At 55.0% G+C, this 20,174-nt stretch overlaps 1 protein-coding gene across 3 annotated transcripts in view; it reads left to right on the forward strand.

Moving 5' to 3' along the window:
* Nucleotides 1–578: 578 nt before the first annotated feature.
* RAB11FIP5 (RAB11 family interacting protein 5) overlaps nucleotides 579–20,174 on the forward strand; it is a 36,710-nt gene continuing 17,114 nt past the window's right edge. The window contains exon 1 of one of the 3 annotated variants that reach the window (XM_047747083.1): nucleotides 579–1,278. In XM_047747083.1, the coding sequence (XP_047603039.1) occupies nucleotides 848–1,278 (431 nt within the window). In that variant the 5' untranslated portion in view covers nucleotides 579–847. The remainder of the gene's footprint in view (nucleotides 1,279–20,174) is intronic. The other 2 variants (XM_047747084.1, XM_047747085.1) reach the window with 2 other exon arrangements.

A 20,174-nucleotide genomic window follows, 5' to 3' on the forward strand; every position in this document is an offset into this window, starting at 1 on the left:
TCCACCGCAGTGTCCGCTGAGGGCAAGCCCAGCCCTCCCGCCCCCCCGCGGCGCGGTCTCGCCGCAGCAGTGGGACCCGAAGGAGGTTGGAAGCGGCAGCAGCTCACCGGCTTCCAGCTCGCTGATGCGGGACTGTCACGTGCCGGAGCGGGACTCAGTTCTGGTTTCACGCAGCATCTTCCCGTGCAGGGGCGGGCTGGAGGATTGGGAGCGCGGCTTGGGACGAGGGGGGCCGCGGGGTCCCGCCCCACACCCACTTGCCGGCGCCAACGGGATGACCATCCCTGGAGGGGCGGGCCGGGGCAGTTTTAGGGCAGGACTTTCGGAGCGGGACAGCTCGGAGAAAGATTTGGGATTGGCCAGGAGACGCGGAGCGGGATTTTCATACCCGACAGAAAATGCCGAGTTCCCGCAAGCAAGGCGGGGTTCCGCGGGCGCCCCCAGCCCGGGGCGGGGCCAATGCGGGAGCCCCGCCCACCCCTCTGCGGAGGCCGCACCCCTTGGTCCCAGTTGTCCTCTCCAGCTGCAGGCGGGCGTGCCGAGGCCGGTGCGGGGGCGCGAGAGCCAGGCCCCCGCCGCACTGCCGCACCGCCTCGCGGGTCTGGGTCGCGGGGCGGGGCGGGGCGGGAGGCGGGGCGCTGACGTCGCGGCGCGGCCGGCGGCCGGGGAGGCGGGGAGGCGGCTGCCCGCTCGGCCCAGCCCAGCCAGCAGCTGCGGCGGCCCGGTGGCGGCGGCGGTGGCGGCGGCGCTCGGAGCCGGCTCCTGACCGCCCTCCGCCGCTGCCCGGCTCCTCTCGCGGTCTCCGTGTCTGTGGCCGCTTCTGCCGGCCTCGTCCGCCGCCTCCGCCATGGCCCTGGTTCGGGGCGCCGAGCCCGCCACCGGGCCCTCCCGCTGGCTACCCACGCACGTCCAGGTGACAGTGCTGCGGGCCCGCGGGCTGCGGGGCAAGAGCTCAGGAGCGGGCAGCACCAGCGACGCGTACACGGTGATCCAGGTGGGCCGCGAGAAGTACAGCACGTCGGTGGTGGAGAAGACGCAGGGCTGCCCGGAGTGGCGCGAGGAGTGCTCTTTCGAGCTGCCACCCGGTGCCCTGGACGGCCTGCTTCGGGCGCAGGAGGCCGATGCGGGCCCGGCTCCCTGGGCGGCGGGCTCCGCCGCCGCCTGCGAGCTGGTGCTCACCACCATGCACCGCTCGCTCATCGGCGTCGACAAGTTCCTGGGCCAGGCCACGGTGGCGCTGGACGAGGTCTTTGGCGCAGGCCGCGCCCAGCATACGCAGTGAGTAAGGGGCGCCGAGGGCGCGGAAACGGTTAAAGGAGAGCTCGCTGGGCGGGGCTGGCGGGGGAGCGGGACCCCCGAACCTCGGCCGGGGCGGTGCGCCCTTTGCCGCGAGCTCAAGGGCGTAAACCGACCAGTTGCTCTTTTGCATTTTGGGTACCCTTCCTTGCGACGACGGTCTGTGCTTGGCTGCTGGTGTGTCCTTGCGAAGCCTAGGGGGAGGTATAACTGGTGGGCTAGCCTTACGAGTAGATTGCCAAGGAGAGTTAGGAGTGGGATCCAGAGGCCCTTGGACTGTGGGAACCTCAAGAAGGAAAATTTGGGGGCCTTTCTTAGGGCCTCCGGACCTGTCTCCCTTTCCTGGAAGAGGAGGGGCACTGCAGCCGCCTGCCCCAAGCCAGGCCCGCAGGGGAGTGGAGAGGCGCTGCCTCGCCTTGTGGGGGAAGGAAGGTGCAGTGTTCTACTTGAGGGCGACACTGACCAAAGATGCCCCACTAACTCTGGAGGTTGCAGAGGGCATCTGCTTCTTGCCTTCTTTGCTTCTTTGGATGCCCTCTGCCACCTAGAGACAGACGCCTCTGGACCCCTGGCCCTCTGTGTCCCCTGTTCAGAAAGCCTGAGAACCTCCTAACTAAAGGAAGGAAACCCTTCAGGGGTTTCAAGTGTCTTACCTGTCTTTCAAGTGTCCTACCTGTCCTGCTTGAGGTGAAGGCAGCGGCACGGTTAATGCACAGCGGGGGATAATCTCCCAGCCGCTTCCACCTGGAAGGGCCTGTGCGGTTTTTAATCATTTGTCTTGGCCTTGTTTAACCTTTGCCGGTGTTAAGATCAAGGCTTCAGACTTGGAGCCCCATTTCCTGTTTGGACTTGGGCAGGATCTGAAAGCCAGTCCCCAGGACTGACCACCTGCTGTGGATCCTTTTGAGGGGTTAATTGGGGTGATACCTCCCCTGGACCCCGTGGGCCCTGGATGGGGATGGTAAGGGGATGGGCAGGTGTGCCCTGGGCGTGCCCTGGGTGGGGACAGGTGCTGAAAAGGTTTGCCCATGTGGAATGGCATCTGAGTAAATCTAGAAAGGGTTATTAGAGAGGGATGAGCCTGGTGCAGACCCATGTGAGAGCAGGATTTGGTTAGAAAGGATCTGACCTTGAACATTTTTCAAAACCTGTGTATGTAGGAAAGGGCCTTGGTGGCTCTGTGGGCTGGCGTGGGAAGCTGGTTAGCATGGGGCAGGTTCCAGGCAGGGCTGTGACCTGGCTCCATCTCCCCCACCCCTGGCCTTCTCCTCTCCTTCCCTCCTGACTTGCTGTTTGGTTGTGGAATCATGTGGTATAGTTTGGCCCTGGTTTTGTTTTTTTTCCTCCCCTTTTCTGCCCTCTCCTTCCTTTCTGCCCCTTTCTGCCTGAGGGAGGCCAAGGGGTGGGGGTGGGCAGAAAGCTCTCCTCTGCGTCGCTTAGCCCTTTCTTTTCCCCAAGCGGCTCCTGTCCCCAAATTCATTCCATCTCTTTCTTTCCTAGTCCTTCAGTCTCCACCACTAGGCTCACGACCAGACTGGTGGATGACACTGCTGGTGGCTGGGGGAGGGGGAAGACAGAAAGTCTCTGGGCTTGTGGGGAATGGCCTCTGTGAAGTCAGTGCCTTGGGATCTGGGGAGCTTTGATTTTTTTCAGGTTCTGCCCTTGCTTTCTTCTTGGCCTTTGAATCTTCCTTAGCTGAACTGTTTGTCAGCCCAGGTGGGCCTGTTTTCAGCCAAGGACAGTCCCTCTTTGAGAATTTGACTTGCCACCCCATTCAGATCAAGATTAATTTACTTTATAGAAGTCATCATTCCCACCAGGATCTTTCCAAACCTACCCCCTGCTTTCCTCTGGTTTGTTGACCTGGGTTATTTATAGAATGTGGAGGGGGCAGGAGAAGAGAGGGGCACTCCTGGTGGGCAGAGGCAAAGTCTGTGAAATGTGCCTGATCTTCCAGTACACTGGACCTAACAGCGTACCAACTGACGGAGGGTGAGGGCTGCTGCTCCCACTCGGGTCCCCACCTCCAGCCTCTGATTTTTTTTTTTTTTAAGATTTTATTTATTTATTTGATAGAGAGATCACAAGTAGGCAGAGAGGCAGGCAGGGGGGAGGAAGGCGGGAGGGTGGGTGGAAGCAGGCCATCCCAGGACCTTGAGATCATGACCTGAGCAGAAGGCAGAGGCTTAACCCACTGAGCCACCCAGGCGCCCCATCCGGCCTCTGATTTTAATGGCCATTTCTGGTGACATCTCTTGGGAGCACCCCGGCATGAGCTACTGAGATAGTGAGTTGCACATTCCCCAGTGGAGAGAGAGAGCAAGATGGTGAGGATCAGGGTGTACCCTCCTCAGCTTTGGGTAATGATGGAAAAGAACAGTATCCACTCTAATGCCAGGAGCCAGCTGTGGTGGTTTCAGGGAAGACAAATGGCAGCCCTGTGTTGCCAAGACAGAACCTGACTGTTGAAGGGCACCTCATGGTTATGGGGAGGGGGCTGTGGAGCTACAAATAAAATAGATTCCCGTTTCAAACTTCCCACCTTGTGGTGAGTCAAGTAAACGCTTGGTGCCTCAGTTTTCTCATCTGTCCAGTGGGGCTAGTGTTACAAGATTGAAGTAAGGCCTGAAATGAGAATGCAGTTAAAGCACCTAGGCGTGGCTGCTGGTGAGTGAACAGCAGTGATAGTGGAGGGAGGTTTTGATAACAGTGTCTGGTAGCTCTGGTCTGGAAGATGTCCCTGCCCTTGAAGAGCCTCTCATGTGATGGGGGAGACAATACAGAGCTTAGAGCCTGAGTTTGGGAAAGCCCCAGGAACATGGGTGGCAAAGTACCTACAGGAGTAGGAGAGCTCCTGACAAAATAGGCTGGCCCTTTGCAGGCCTCCATTCTTTTTGCTGCTAGAGGTTTGAGAAATTAGGGCTGGACTTGGGCTCGGCAGTGCCCAATCCAGACTTGGGTCAGCTTGCAGGCCTCCCCAGCAGCCTGGACTGCAGCTGCCCCTGCCCTCTCCAGAAGGCAAGACCGTCCAGTGTTTCAGAACATGGAGATGGCTTTCATTCCCAGTTCTGTGACTTATTAGCAGGCAAGTTACTTAACCTGTTTCCTCATTTCTACAAAGGTCACAGTTATAATTATGGAATGATAAGATTAAATAAGACCGTGTCTGAAAAGGCCTTGGTATAGTTCTAGGCCTAGAGTAAGCCTTCAAAGGGTGGAGGTTGTCGTTTCTCTGAGGACCTTGGTGGGGTGGATGGTATGGGACACCTCAGTGTTCCGTGATGCTCCTTTGTCAAGGGGTGCTCTTTGAGGTCAGGATTTCACCAGAGGCTTTCAAAGAACTGAAGAGGAAGTTCTCAAAACATAATTTAACATGATACATGAGGAAACTGAAAATGACCTTTTCCCCTCAGTGAAGCCATTCATGGATCATCATGGATCTGAAAATCCTAAGATGCTTCTCCACTATTTCCTTACTGGTTTTTAGCTCTAGTACCCTTGGTGGGTACTGTGTGTGGAGAGGGTGTTATGTATGAAGTAAAAGAGTGCCTGCCCTAAAGAACACCCATCCTGGGCCCATCAGATTGATGGGTAGAGCCTGGCCCCTTAGGGAGCCTGAGTCTGGGCTTAATTTGGTTTGGGACCAGTTCGTCTTTTTTTCCTCCTAAAGAGTAAAACCGTTGGGCAGGCTGCTAACTGCAGCACCCTGAGATTTTGTCGGCCTTGTCAGGGGCCATTGATTTTATGGAGGGCTTCCGGGAGGCCTGTAGCTGCCCAGGACCACTGCCGATTGAGATAGTTGTGTTCCGCCTGACTGATCACAGCAGCCTGAGATCCCCTCAAAGGTGGTGGGTTTGGGGGCACTGGGGGAGGCACCTGAAGGAAAATGCAGCCTGCTGGCCTAAGGTTGGGATGGTTTTTGAGGGCTTCCATTCATCTCTCAGTCTCCACACGGCCTGCACCTTCCTGTGCACGTGACCCTCTCGCCACTGGTTTCCAGATGTGACCACTCCCCAGGAAGCAGCTGAGGCTGCAAGGGTCCTGGGCCCAACCCTAAAGTTCAGCTCCAGCTCCAGCCCCAGACCTGTGGGGCTGCTGGGGGAGTCTGCTTTGGCCGGGAGTGTTCCTGTGGGGAAGGGTGTGGCCATATTTAAAAGCCAGTCATTAGGGTGCTGGAGACTCCAACTCCCTTAGTTCTGGGGTGGTTTTTATTTGGGATTGCTTGAGCAGCAGTGGCTGGGGGAGAGGGGAGGGGAGGAAGTGACTCCTCCATCAGACTGGGCGGCTCCTGGTTGGCACAGCAACTTCCTCTTCCCTCAGGCTCTGGCCCTGGGTGGGAGCCCTGGCTCTGCCCTGTACTGCTCTCCCTGTAGCCAGCCAGGGATAGGCATAGCTCAGCAGATCCTTGGCCCCGGGTGGCCACAGGGGCTGTCCTTTCCTCCAAAGGGGGCTGCCCGCTCTGCCTGTTATTGCTGCTTCCCTGGTGCTGTGACGCTCTTGCCTATGCGAAATGACTAGTCAGGCCTTGTCCAGATGTTTCCCCTGCCCTTCCCACCCTGCGCTGGGACAGATAATTAACACAATGGCAGGAGCTCTCTGGGAAACAGTACTCTGTTTTTTCCTTGTGCAGGGCCAATCCTCTGCAAAATGGTATCGTCATCAAAAAGCGTTGCCCTTTTCCACAGCCAAGTTTAAAAAAAAAAAAATGAGTCTACATGTGGGTCCTTTCTATACCTGGCGGTCCTGCCAGGGAAGAGTCTTATGGTTTTGCTCTTACTAAACCCCTTAGGTTACTTCTTGCCTCAGGAAGGATGGCAGCCAGTGAGGAGAGCTGAGCTTGGCAGGTCGGGCTGAGGCCCCTGTGTGGGGCTGGGCCCAGGCCTCTCCTTAGCGAAGGGGAAGCAAGCAGGGCCCCTGCAAGTTCCAGAGGAGCTGCTCAGAGGAGGGGCTTTGTCCCAGGCCACCTCGGCCTTCAGCTGACCCAGGGGTTGGGGGGGTCGGGGGGGAGCCCAGCCCTTGCTTGTGGAATTCTAATGTCAGAGCTAGCAGAGGGCTTAGCCCTGTGGGGACTGAGGCTGGGGAGGGGTGGGGGCTCTGTTAGGCCTGGCAGAGCTGTAGGATTTATGGTAAGGGAGAGATGGCATTTGGGGCCCTGTGTGCCTCCCAGGTTTCTGTGGAAGTGCCTGTGGGATTTTAGAGAGAAAGGGGGACATTTCTGCTGGGATAGGGGAGGGGGCCTTGGGGTTTATCTGTGGACTGGGAGGGGTGGTCTCATGCAGAAGCTTTTCTGGAGAGCCTGGGCAGAGGCCTGCAGGGGCCACTGGGTGCGGTGGGGTGGGTTCTGAGGAGGGGAGGACGTGGCTATCCTAGCCTGCATGCCCGGAAGGTGCGGCTTGGTTAGGAGGATGAACCCCACATTTGGAGGAAGAGCCGTAGGCAAGTGCTGTATTTTCAGGCCTTGCCAGGGAGCACTGGAGATATTCAGAGCGGACAGGGCCGCCCGTCTTAGCGTTGGTCAGGGACGCCTCCTTGAGGAAGAGACATACTCTGAAGACCTGTGAGGTCCTCGCTGGCAGCATGTAGCACTGTCTTGGGGACCTGTTATGGGCTCCTTAGCGAGGCGTACCATCAATGAAGCCCTTTCTCTGTGCTGCCGTTGTCCTAAGGACTCGACTTAGCTCACAGGAAACCCTGGAGGTGGAGGTACTCTTACTGTTTAACGGATGGAGAAACAAAGGCACAGAGAGGTGAAGTGACTTTTCTAAAGACACACAGTACAAGGCAGAGTCAGGATTTGGACCCAGGCACTTCACCACCACTCTGTACTGCCCACCCTCAGTTTCCCTCCATATCTTCCGTGAGCTAGCTCTGCATAGGACCAGGGCTTGGCTGCTGCCTTCCTGAGGGTTCCGCTGACCTCCCCAGAGCCCATCTCTGTGGTTCGACCCATGGCTCTGTAAGCGTGGCCTGCTTCTCCTATGTGAGGCCTCGGCTGACTGGGGTAAGCGTGTTTGAGCTGTGGCTCTGAATCTGGTCGCGTCTGCCTCCTGGGGCTGGGGGTGTTGCGGAGTACTTTGGGAAGGAGGGTATCAGCACCAGCAGAGTGTCTCTCAGGAGCTTGGGGGAGGCCTGGGAAGCTCTGCCTTGGCCCTGGGCACCCCCACCCTGGGCAGATTTGCTCCCATTGGCTTGTGCAGTAGAGCGGAGCTTGGGAGCATCAGCAGATATGAGACTTCCTGACCTTTCTCAAGAATCACATGCTTATTTTACTGTGACAGAATGCTCTGAGCCATCTAGGGCCTTACAGCAATGCCGTCATTTGCCTTTTTCTTTTCTTTTCTTTTCTTTTCTTTTCTTTTCTTTTCTTTTCTTTTGTTAAGTATCTAGGAAGCTATTAGGAGGCAACCACTGTGCCTAGGTCAGGGCTTTGGAGAAAACAAGAGAAAGAAATGTATAGCCCTTTCCCTAGAAGGGCAAAAATGTGTTTGAGACTAGATTTATCCAGGAATGATAATTACCCTATAAAACAGCATGTACAATTGTGAGAGAAAGAAAGGGTCAGGAGAAGGGTGAACTCAGCAGGGTTGGAGTGATCAGGGTGGGCATCCTGGGGGAAGCAGGTCCCGGAATGACCATTGAGGCTGTGATGGAGACTGGGAGAGTTTCAGGGAGACGGAGACTGCCTCGGAAAGGGAAAGTGAGTGTTTTGGGTCTGGGCGAGGAGAGGGAGTGGAGGAGAGCCGATTTTTCTTTCCCCTGTGTCTCTCTCAGCAAAACAGCCTGACTTGACTTTCTTTTCTTTTCTTTTTTTTTTTTTTTAATTCACCTGGTTCAAATTCTGAAGGTACAGAATGTATGCAATGAAAAGTCTCCCTTGCCCTGACCTTGAGTCATCCAGCTCCTTTCTTCAGAGGGAACCAATATTGCCAGTTCTTGGGTAGCCATCCAAAGTTATTCTATGCATTTAACATTTGTTTGCACAAACGCAGTGTTCTCTGCAAATAGGTTATACCTATGATCAGCTTGACTTTCCCACATAGGATCTTTTGTATTGTCTCCACCTGTTGTGAATCTAAACCAAGACCCTGGCTGAGGGGCCAGGTGCTACTTAGCTTTGTCCTCCATGACCTAAGACTCTTGTTTTGGGTGAATATGGGGTTAGCAGCAAACTGGGGAGGGGGTGGGAGTAACCAGAATTTCCCCCATCTGACCGAGACCACCTGGGAGAGGTCATCTTGCTGGTTCCCTCCTTCTCCCTGAGCAGGGTCATCACTGGCTGGTCCTGGGCCACCTTGCTCCTGTGGGGCTGATGACAGCTTATAAAAGGCCCTTGATAGACCGTGAACCCAAATCTTTATGTGTGGTTTGGCCTATTTTTCAGAGTGCTTTCCTGGCATCACCTCATTTCATTCTTTCCTAAGGGCAGACAAGGTGACCCCCATTTTTTACAGATGTGGAGACTGGGGTCTCAGGAGGTGAAATGACTTGTCCAACATCATGTGACTTGTGTGACCAGATTATGCAGCCGGATTTCTGACTTCTAGGCACGGTGCTTTTTTCCCTACTTCATGCTTTTGGCTGTTACATATTTTCTACTGCTATCAGGGTGGTTAAACTTGTTTCTAGGCATTTTAATAGCTTTTTCTCTGCCTAGTGAGTATGGTCGCTGGCCAGTCTGAGGCCAGCCGACAGCAGCAGGCCTCTGGAACCCACAGGAGTAGGGGGCATGAGGATCTGCTGAGATGTTTGCGCCTGGGAGGGTGAGGAGGGGGACCTGGCTGGGTTCTGAGGTGAGTTAGGCAAGCCATGCTCACAGAGGCTGGGGTGGCTCAGGAAGTGATGGGTCTGGGCTCTGAGGACCTTCGGTGCTAGAGTAGGTGATAGAATCATCTCCGGGCCTGATAAGAGGCAATATCCTGCTGGAGGACTGTGTCTGGCTGGCAGTTTTGCTGTAGAGACCAAGTCAAAGGGTGGGTTTGATGGTGGGTGTGGGGAGCCAGAAGAAGTTGGGCCTGAGGCCCTGCTCGACTCCTGTCTGATAGCATGTGAGGAGGAATGCTCGTGCGGGGGATTTGAAGGCCTCCGATGGAGGAGACTCTGGGGACAATGTTTTCCAGCTGTCCCCCCTGCCCCTCACTGGCTCCTCTTATCGCCCCACTGTTACAGGGGTGAAATGGTGGCTTTAAACCCTCTTAGTAATTCAGATCCATGGACTAGAACCTGGGTCTCCTGCCTTCCCGCTATGCCCTTAAGATAATTTTTTTCAACTGATTTTTGGGACTCTCTGAGCCCTTGCCAATTCCATCTCATTTATCCAGCAGGTATTGGAATGTGTTCCATATGTCAGGCCCCGCCCCCTGGGCTTGGGGGATACAAGGTGAGTGGCAGTCCCTGTTGGCACTAAGGACAGAGAGCTCAGGGCCAAGGCCTGCTGCCAGAGGAAAGGGGCCCCTCCTGCCTTCCCCATTGCTCCTGTCCTAGTTTTGGATTCTTTTTTCTTTCTTTCTTTTTTTTTAAATTTCTGTTCTGGACTGTTATCATAGCTGCTGCTGCCTTTTTATAAACCAGAATGCCAGTTTATTAATTTAGGATGAGAAATCACTACACCTGTGGAGGCGTAAGGAGTTGTTCAGGTCAGCCCGGCCAGGGGACCTGCCCTGGCTTGTGTTGGCTCCTGCCTGTCACCCCTGCCTCACCTCGGTGCTGTCCCTCTCCCACCTGTCCTATACTCTTCCTGCAGTGCAGCCTCCAGCAGGCCCTGTCCTTGTTTATACCCTGTAGTGCTCTTTGGGGTCCAGAACAGAGCTCGGTCCTTTGCTGTGGTGTTGGAGGCAGTCTCCTACCTACCCCAGGGCACCTTTCTGCCTCACTTTCCCTGTCAGCCCTGGCATCTGCATATTTTGTTTCTTCCACCTGGAATATCTGTCTGGCTCCTTGCCTCTTTGCTCCCCTTTGCTCAAGGCCCAGGATCAATGTCATGTCCTTCACCACCCCTCCCGAAATCATTTTACTACTTTGTGCATTTTTGCAGCATGGATCACTTTCCTGATTTGTGTGGCTGTCTTATTTCCGCACCAAGATGTGAGCTTCTCAAGGACTCTCTCCCTTTCTTATTCCTGGCAGACACTTGCGAAATATTTTGAGTGAAGGCCTAGCCGAGGCCTCCCATGGTTGTGCGGATTTCATGGGCGAGAGCCCTGTGCCTCTAAGAGGGATGATTTTGGCATCAAGTGCCAGACCCTGTGCTCGAGTGTGGCCATGAGTGGGCAGGACTGAACTCACGGGGCAGCACAAGGCTCAGAGACCAGGGCTCAGTCACGGGACACGGAGAAAAAGCCTGTGTCCTGGCCCAAGGCTACCCCCGACCTCTGGGGTCTAATGGAAACTGCGCTGTTAGTTCCAAGTGGGACCAGAAGGAGAGTGTCAGTGAGTCCGTTCTCCCTAACATAGCCACAATGCCCTTATCACACACAAAATCTACAGTTCCGTAACAATCACCCAGTGTCCAGACCATTCCTAGTTTCCCCTCATATCAGAACTGCTTCTTCATGGGTGGTTTGTCGAGTCAGGATCCAGACAGGGCTCCCATCCTGGGCCTGGTCAGGCTTCCCGGGATGACGGTCTTTATCTCCGACCCCTGCCAGATGGAGGAGCTGTCCGTGAGGCTGTCTGACACTGTGGCCCCAGTTCTCGGACCCCTGAGTACTAGTTGCTGGGTCTGCCAGGCCCGGTCCCCACGCCCTGCCTGCAGGCAGGAGTCCTTCCATCAGCCCCGCCATGGCCCTGCTTTCCGTGTCCCTCCATCAGCGAGGCCTCGAGTGGGGCAGCGCGTCCCGTTAGCCCGACCCAGTCATCATGAAGGTGCCCATCACCGTGGTTCTAGCATTCACGGAGGAGTGTCCCCGTGGTCCCCGGTTCTGCCTTTTCCTCCATGTCTGTCAGGAACCGGGCAGCAGGAAGAGCTCTCCCTCTCAACTCTTTGGTCCCTCTGCGTAGGAATGGGCAGGATGGTGCCGTTTGCTAAGGAACACCAGGAACGGCGGGTGTTTGCCAGCATTTTTCAGTTAGTGGTGACTTTCAGGTGAACTGCCCCCCCTCGCCCCAGGACAGTGTGCATATACTAGTCATCTACCGTGCAGGAGTTTCCTGCCAGAGCGGAGATTGAGCGCCTTGTGAGCCCAGGGATGGGGGCAAGAGGTGACTCGTCTTTGGGGCAGCAGGTGGCTTGAGGACAAATGTTTTACTCTGTACAGCATCACTTGAAATGGCTGATGGCTGGCCTGGAGTAGGGATATGGGGCCAGATAATGTGAAGGACAGATATTTTGCTGTTTTCTGCTGCAATTTTCCCCAACATCGACTTTTTGGGTTGCATATCCTCTCTACTCCAGAGCCCTGCAGCCCCCCGTTTGTACTAACTCTCCAGATGGGGAGAGTGAAGCCAGGGAGGGAGAACTGGGTCCATGTATCCCTCTCTCCTTTGTGCCGGCTCCTCACTTTCCCTTCTGGAAGATTCTCCAGCCAGTACCTAAGGCCTCTTAGCTTCGTTTGCCTTGGGGTGGGTGGGGTCTGATGCCGGCATCTGCCAGCTTTGCAGGACCCCTCAGCCGCAGCCTAGTGGTGGCCGTTCGGTAGCTGGAGGTGAGCCCTGTCTCTGGGGAGGCTGGGGTGGCATCTCGGGCACCAGAGAGAAACTGCACCCCTGAGGGGTTATAGCTGGGGCAGGTGAGGAGCCCCCCCCCCCCCCGGGGTGTGAGAGGTTGTGGTCTGGTGGGGGGCGTACAAGCAAAACGTATTTGCTGGCTCCCTGGCTAGCAGGTGTGCTTGGCTGTTTTCATTTTGGGGGGTCACCTTCAGCAGCGTACAGGGTATCCGAGGGCTAGATGGAGCACTGTAGCGTGACGCTGGCAAGACTCAGGGCCTTGAGCCAGCCTCTGGCCCCTGGCCAGGCCCTCTCATGCCCCTGGGTAGGACATGGGGAGCAGCGCCTTTCCTGTGCTTTGAAATCTCAGCCTGGGTGCCATGTAGTGGAGCAGGAGGAGACCTGCCTTTCTGCTGCCTTTGTGCCCTCCCTACTCTAGAGCAGATACTCTTAGCCCTTTCTGTGCCATGGACCGCTTTGGTCTCTGGTCGAAGCCTCTAGACCCCTTCTCCAAAGAAGGTCTTCAAATGTGTAGGATTACAAAGTATACCAGTGATACTGACGTTCATTTATCACTATATGAAAGCATTTGCTGCAGTAACATGTCCTTTATCCCTGTGCTAAGTGATAGAGTGCAGGGGTTGTCTAATAACGTTTAAGTTCAGAGTATTGGTGAGTAGGAACCACATTCTGTGACATCTGCCACGGCTGTAATGGGATATGAGGATGTCTGGTTTCTCTTGGTGACCCAAGAGTTGCGCTTGCAGAGAGGGGCAGTCTAGTGCGGTGATCAAGGTCAGAGACTCTGGAGACGGAGCTTGAGTTCATATCCTGGCTCTGCGGCTTACTGACAAGAAGTGTGACTTACCCCAGCTGACTTCTCTGTGCCCCTGTGTCTGTGTGGGCAAAAATAGGTGAGCTGACACTTGAGTGGCAGGTCTTGTGTGCTGGGTCTCATTCTCTGAGTGCTCCACAGATAGCCTGCCTCATCCTCACAGTGGTCTTGTGAGGAAAGCAGACATGCGTTTTCCCCGCATGATACATAGGTATGAAACACAGAGAGGTTAAGTGACCTCCCCCAGGTCGTACAGGTGGTGGGGCTGGGGCTTAAGCAGGCTGCCTGGCTCTCTCAAGGTCTGCCTCCCACACCCACCTCACAGGGTTGTTAGAAGGATTAGCAAGATACGGTCAGTGTGGTGAGTGCCGAGTATAGTGTCCCACACACAACAGTCGATAAAGGAGAGGTGTAGGCATCTATGGGTGAGAAGATTCGTGTCCTAGTGGTGGGCTCGAGTGGGGTCAACACCCAACCTCCCTCCATAGACCGCCGTTCACCGGGCTGCGCGACTCCCAGACCTGGCGGGTGCCTTCTCTCTCCGGGAAGTGAATGAGACTCTTCATTTAGAGCTGAGAAATGAAGCTGTCAGGATTTAAAAAGGCCCCCTTCTGGAACTGTCCCCTCTAAGCTTGGCACTTGGGGCTCCTGCCCTCAGAGGCCTCCTATTGGAGGTGGTAAGCAGGGAACACCCTCTTTGCTTTTTGGGAGCTTCTGGTCTCCTGGGTGAGACCCATGGGTTTGTAACGAGAGAAGCGTTACACAGTTGTTCAGTTGTGAACAGGGACGGACAAGTTCCTAAGTCAATTCATAGATTAATTTGTTAGTTCATTGAACAGGTGTTTGAGTGGCTGCTATTTTAAGTGTTGGGGACGCAGAGATGAGCAGAATACAGTTGCTGCCTACAGAGCAGGGGAAGACAGACATCACACAGCCATGTATACGTACATCGGTGTCCTGTGTGGGACACACACACACATGCACACACACGATGTACACTGAAGAAACAGAATAAGGCAAGGAGCGCTGGCAGCGGAGGGACTCAGGGAAGACTGAGGAGGTTCAGATGAACTGACGCCTGATGGGAGGGAGGGAGGGAGGGAGGGAACCGTGGCCTGAAGGCCGGGCCTGTGTCTCAGGCAGAGGGAGAAGCAAGTGCAGTGGCCTTGCGGTGGAAACAAGCCTGACAGGTTCAGGGACATCAAGAAGGCCAATATGGAATGAGTGACTCAGAGAGTGGAGCCAGGACTCAAAAGATGGGACCTTTCCACCATTCTGAGGAGGAGGCTGTGATGGGCGTATTTGCAGGAGGAGCAGGGAAGTGGGGGGACCGTCACACCCAGCAGGGCGATGGGGTGAAGGGGGAGAATTCTGGCTATAATTTGCCCATAGAGCCAGCAGAGTTCAAAGTTGGGATATGGGCTGTGAGGGGGAAAAAGAGACCAAGATGGTTCCTGGGTTTGGGGACTGAAACAAGTGAAGTGTGGGGGCTCAGGGAGGGTGCCATGATTTGGATCATAAGCTGAATTTGGGACTGATAAGAACTGGGGATGAGTCAGGTGTGCCCGGACCTGTGTGTCGCAGCCCCTGCTGCCCCTGGCTCTGGCATGTGTGAGTTTGACATCAGCCCTAGGTCACTTATGGTTTTTGTGGCAGCCATTAGCCCACCTGCATTGTTCCCTGAGAGACAGGTGGAGGTGTGGGCGGAGGAGTAACTAAGGCCATAATCCTGGTAACAGGTGGGTCCACTAGCCCCCCACCCCTTCCATCCCACGTTTGTCCTCTGCCCCCTGGGTGTGTGTGTGTGTCGGGGGGGTCTCGCTGGGGAAGAGGCTAAGGGCCAAGTCCTCAGTCCAGGCTGGGCCTGCTGAACTTCGGTCAGGTGCCTTGGGAATTTGGGGGAGGTTTGGCTGAGGAGCAGGTGGCCATGAAGGCTTCTCCATGGTTCTGTGTCCCCCAGGAATTCTGGACTCTGATGGCCACTGGGGAGGCTGGGCTGCCCTTAGACACGGTTTTCATGGCCTGTTTGGACACAGGACAAAACCCCAAGGTTCCCTCAGTGACCTTCCAGGGCTATATGCCCCTGGGATCGTGCCTGCATCTGTGGTGTACATCCGGCCTTCTCTGGCCTCCATCCCCTCAGGGTGTCAGAGGACTGAGTGTTTGCATTCAGCTGTATGAGAAGTACTACCTCTTTTAAAAAAAAATTTTTTTAAGATTTTATTTATTTATTTGTCAGAGAGAGAGAGAGCACAAGCAGGGGGAACAGCAGGCTGAGGGAGAAGCAGGTTCCCTACTCAGCACACGGAGCCCCATGCAGGACTTGATCCCAGGACTCTGGTTTTGTGACCTGAGCTGAAGGCAGATGCTTAACCAACTGAGCCACCTGGGTGTCATGAGAAATGCTCTTTTTTTTTTTTTTTTTTTAAGATAAATGATCTTCTTCTTTTAAAGATTTTATTTATTTGACAGAGATCATAAGTAGGCAGAGAGGCAGGCAGAGAGAGGGGAAGGGAAGCAGGCTCCCTGCTGAGCAGAGAGACCAATGCGGGGCTCGATCCCAGGACCCTGGGATCATGACCTGAGCCAAAGGCAGAGGCTTTAACCCACTGAGCCCCCCAGGCGCCCCAAGAAGTGCTACATCTTAAAGGTGAAGGGCATGGGCTGAGAGTTGGGCATCTTGATGTTCAGGTTCCAGCTCTGTGGCTTACTCTCTGGGTGATTTGGGCAAGTGACAGAGCTTCTCCGTAGGTTAGTTTCCCCAAGCCCAGAATGGGGATAATGGGCCTGGCCTCCTGGACAGTGTGGATAGTAAAGGGGTAACTATCGGTGTGGATGGGGGTGCCAGAAGGCTGGCTCTGCCGGCTCTCTGACCCCATCACATGTCTTCCCGTCTCTCACATGTGGCCTGTGGCAGGGCAGGCCTCCCCTGGAAGCTGTGTGGAAATGGAACCTCTCCGATGCCCTTGGCCTCCATGGCATGGCTGCCAGCATGCCTGGGGCAGGTCCCAGACAGTGATCCTCTCTGCCAAACCCTTGTCTCCCGAGTGCATGCTGCCTGGGCCTTGGCGCGTTCAGGTGCCCCACCTGCCATGACTGTCACACCATCTGAGAGTAGATGGGAAGCCTTGGCTTCATGCTGACTGGTGGCCCGGAGAGGAGGGTCTCCCACTGGAAGGCTGAGGAAGCAGAGGGTTAGGGAAGTAACCTGGTAAGTGAGGGGGCCCAGGTGTGCACTGAGGATGCAGAGCCCAGCTCTTAGTCACCAGGCTTTGCTGCCACAGGCATCCAAGCAGGGAGTGGGCAGAGAGAGAGGGAAGTGAGAGGAAGCGCAGGCAGGGACCCACGGAGGCCTTGTAGCATCTCGAGATTTACTGCCGTGCACCGTTCATTTCCTTTGTAACTCCGTACCTGGGGGTTACTCAGTAAGCATCTGCAGGAAACCCAGTCCCACTAGGGAGACCCCAGGCACCCAGGAAATGACAGTACCTGCTAGCCGTGGAGCAGAGTTGTGGTCTGGTCTGGTTGTGGAGTGAATTTGGTTCAGAGTGCGTGTGCCTGGTCAGAAAGAGGAGGGATCTGGCTAGGCCAGGATGCTGCGGCTATGAGGTCTTCCTAGAGGAAGTGGGACTTGGGCTGGGCCGTAGGACCCTGCAGTCACGTTCTCTGTGGGAGCCCCAGTCTGTGTGGATGGGATGCCCAGTGCCTGCTCTGGGATCTGCTGCGTGTGGGGCTCTGTACAGAGAAAGTCTCCGTCGCTTCATGGAGGAATCATCAGCCCACGCCAGCAATGTCTGTGGCCTTCTAGCCTGCAGGGGACTGTGTGCCACAGGGCCTGGCAGGTCCGGCATCTCTTAGGGGGCCGTCTGAACAGGCAGGAGGAAGCAGGAGCAGGGGATGAGGGGAGGGATATCACCTTTGTCGGGGAGCTGGTGTTTGTGTGGCCTTGCCTGTGTGGATCATACTCCTGGGAGGAGGCCTGCTCTTGAGTCCCAGGGCACCCAAGGTGCCTAGCAGGGTCCAGTGCAGTGCTGCCCTGGACTGGTAGGGAGGTAGGTGGGTGACAATGGCTGGGGCCCAGTTGCCATTCAAAGCCTAAGTCTGCTCTGGATAGGGAAGTCTCAGAGAATGGTAAGGAAAGTCTTTTCTCCTCACTCTGGCCTTCCTGAAAAGCAGGTCAGAGAGAGAGAGAGACAGACAGGCAGACCAGCAGACCCAAATTCCCTGGGGAAGAGCAGGAGAGGCAGAGAAACAGAGGTGACCTTATTGGGGGGGGGGTAGAGAAGGGCAGGAGGCAAGGATCCTTTGAGCAGAGGACACCAACTGTCACCATGGGCTAAGATGCTTCCTCCCTTCAGCTGAGGGGGTGGGACAGAGAGGCCAGCAGCCTATTCTGTGACCCAAGCAACTGAGGAGATAAGATAAGAGTGGGCGTTTACCTGTCTCTTTTCCCTATTAGGACAGAATGTATGCTCCTTATAAAAAATTCAAACTGGACAAAAATATTAATATTCTATGATGTAGACAGTCATTGTTCCCTGTAGCTGCCCCCCACCCAGATAGCAGCTGTTAATGCTGTGACTTGGGGAGGGAGCAGCTGGGACTGTGAGGGCCCCTGACCTTTATGCCCTAGCAAGGATGTGTGTGCCTGCCCATTCCAGTTACCCAGAGCCTAGTGGGCTGGGGTAGGTCCAGACACTACTCTTTTGCCCCACATCCCAGGATCTTTCTGTGCTGCACAGGGCCTAGTCTAGGTTTGGGGAAAGTGACTAGGGCTTGACCTTTCAAGAGTTGAGTGTCAGGCGTTAGCTTGAGAAAGTAGGGGTGTGAGGATGTCAATGCAAGCTGGTTCATTTTTTCTAGTAAACCTCCCCTCCTTCCCCTTCCACCCCCATGTGACACATGCTCCGACCTGTGTCTTCAATCTGTGTCTCTTAGTCTCTCTCTTCTCCCTGCACTCTTCCCACCCTCTCCCTGCCCCTGCTTACCATGAGAGCATGAAGATGTGCACCCATACTTCGAGCGTGGCCATCTACCCTCCCTGGTTGTGCCGTCTGTCCTGCAGCAGCCCGCCCAGGAGATGGTCTCTCAGGTGTAGGAGGGAAAACCAGCAACCCTGGTTCCCACTGCTTGGGGCATGATGTGGGTCACCCATTAGAAGCCTGGCGCATAACCCGTGATGGACACACAAGGGTGCAGTCTTGATGGACGGTCCCAAATGGGTGCAACTGTGTATGTCCCTGGGAAGAGCTCTTTTCATACCGAAGATCCCCCCACTCCCAACCTGTTTATGCCTGAGAAGTTCAGGGAGCTGGTGCTGGGCGGGGACAGATCTTAGGGTTGGGCAGAGACCGCCAGAGCTCTGACTGAGGCAGGTGCTGGGGTGGTATAGCATGTGGTTTCTGTGTGTGTGTGTGTGGTGTAGTGTGCAGTGGGATTGGTGGTGTGGGAGGGTGGGTAGTGTGGGGTGTGTGGGTGTGGTGTGTGTGTACTGAGTGTGTATGACTTTGAGGCCTTCAGTGACCCACTGACATCACCGGGCCTCATTCCACCTTCGTGCTTCACCCGCTGCGTCTAGAATTCCAGGCGGAAAACTCTTTCCCTCTGAATTTTGAAGGCACGACTCCATAGGGTACCCAGTGTTGGGAGTGAGGACCCAGGGTTATTCTAATTCCTGAACGTACGAACCTGTGTGTCCAGTGTCTAGAAGCTTGCAGGGTCTCCTTCTCCTCTGCCCAGTGTTCTGAAACCTCACCGGGACACCTCCCGGCCTGGTCTCTGTTCCTTGTGCTGCATGCATGTGGCCCTTCTGTGCCGCTGCTCACATCCTTCAGGTCTGCAAGACTTTCTTGTGTTATTTCTTGCCCGGTTTCTTCCTCCTTGTGCACTCTGGTCCCTCCCAGTCTTTTTTTTTTTTTTTTTTTTTTTTTTTAAGATTTTATTTATTTATTTGACAGACAGAGATCACAAGTAGGCAGAGAGGCAGGCAGAGAGAGAGGAAGGGAAGCAGGCTCCCTGCTGAGCAGAGAGCCCGATGTGGGACTCAATCCCAGGACCCTGAGATCATGACCTGAGCTGAAGGCAGCGGCTCAACCCACTGAGCCACCCAGGCGCCCATGGTCCCTCCCAGTCTTCCTCCCCTCTCCTTAAATTACTAGAGGATTGGTTGATTGATTGGTTGGTTGATGAGCAGCTTTAGGCTTACAGAAAAGCCTGGAAGGTACAGAGTGTTCACATACACTCCCTAGCTCTGGCCTTTCTCCTCCCCCCTCCATTGTTTCTTCTTTTATTAGCATCTCACATTAGTGTGACACCCTGTTATAACTGATGAACCAATCCCAATGCATCATTATTAATTTGAGCCTGCACTTTATATTATATATAAAACTTTGTCTTTTCTATTTTGTGGGTACAGCCAAATATATAACATGTGTTTACCATTACAGTAGCCTACAAAACAGTTCCACTGCCCTAAAAAATCCCCAGGGAGTTATTGATTTTCAGCTTTTGCTCAGTTTTTCTCTTGTTTTGTGGATGGCAGGGAGGACTCCCAGGTCCCTCACACGTGGGAGCAGCCTCCCTTTTCTTTCTTTCTTTCTTTTTTTTTTTTAAAAGATTTTATTTATTTATTTGTCATAGAGAGAGAAGCGAGAGTGAGCACAGGCAGACAGAGTGGCAGGCAGAGGCAGAGGGAGAAGCAGGCTCCCTGCCAAGCAAGGAGCCCGATGTGGGATTCGATCCCAGGACGCTGGGATCATGACCTGAGCCGAAGGCAGCTGCTTAACCAACTGAGCCACCCAGGCGTCCCCTCCCTTTTCTTTCTTGACTCGACAGGTAACTTGGTCATGAACCTCCTTGGACTGACCTAGCATCATCTCATTGTTGCCCTTCTACTTTCCGGGAGATTTCCTCCAACTTATCTGGAACACAGTCTTTGAGTGTTGTATTAAGCTCTAATGTGCAAGGGAGGTTACACATTCTGGGTGCTGGTGTGAGAAAGGGGGACTGATTTTCAGTCAGTCCTATTTTCAGCCCTGCACCGGAGCCCATCATTTGGGCTTGGTGTCCCTACGTCTAGAAGGGTTCTGGTTCAGTTTCTCTGTGCAGCGTCTGTGCTTGTATCTGTGGGAGAGGGGGTGGGGCATGGCCTGCTGAGTAGAATGGGAGGGGACCCGGGTGGGGGTGTCCAGTGGCTCCACACAAGATGCTATGTGGAGCAAAGTGTGCTGCCGCTGGCCAGGAGTCTGGTCAGGCAGGAGGATTTGGGCAGCAGAGGAAGGAAGAGCTCCGTGCACACCCCTCCCCTGTAGGGTGGCCTCCACCTACCCTGTGCAGTGGTCATGTGTCAGGGGTCTCTCTGCGAGTGTGTAGTGGGAAGAACATGGCTTTGGAGGGATGGAAA

This window comes from Lutra lutra, chromosome 9, assembly GCF_902655055.1.
Source record: "Lutra lutra chromosome 9, mLutLut1.2, whole genome shotgun sequence".
NCBI classification, from domain to species: domain Eukaryota; kingdom Metazoa; phylum Chordata; class Mammalia; order Carnivora; family Mustelidae; genus Lutra; species Lutra lutra.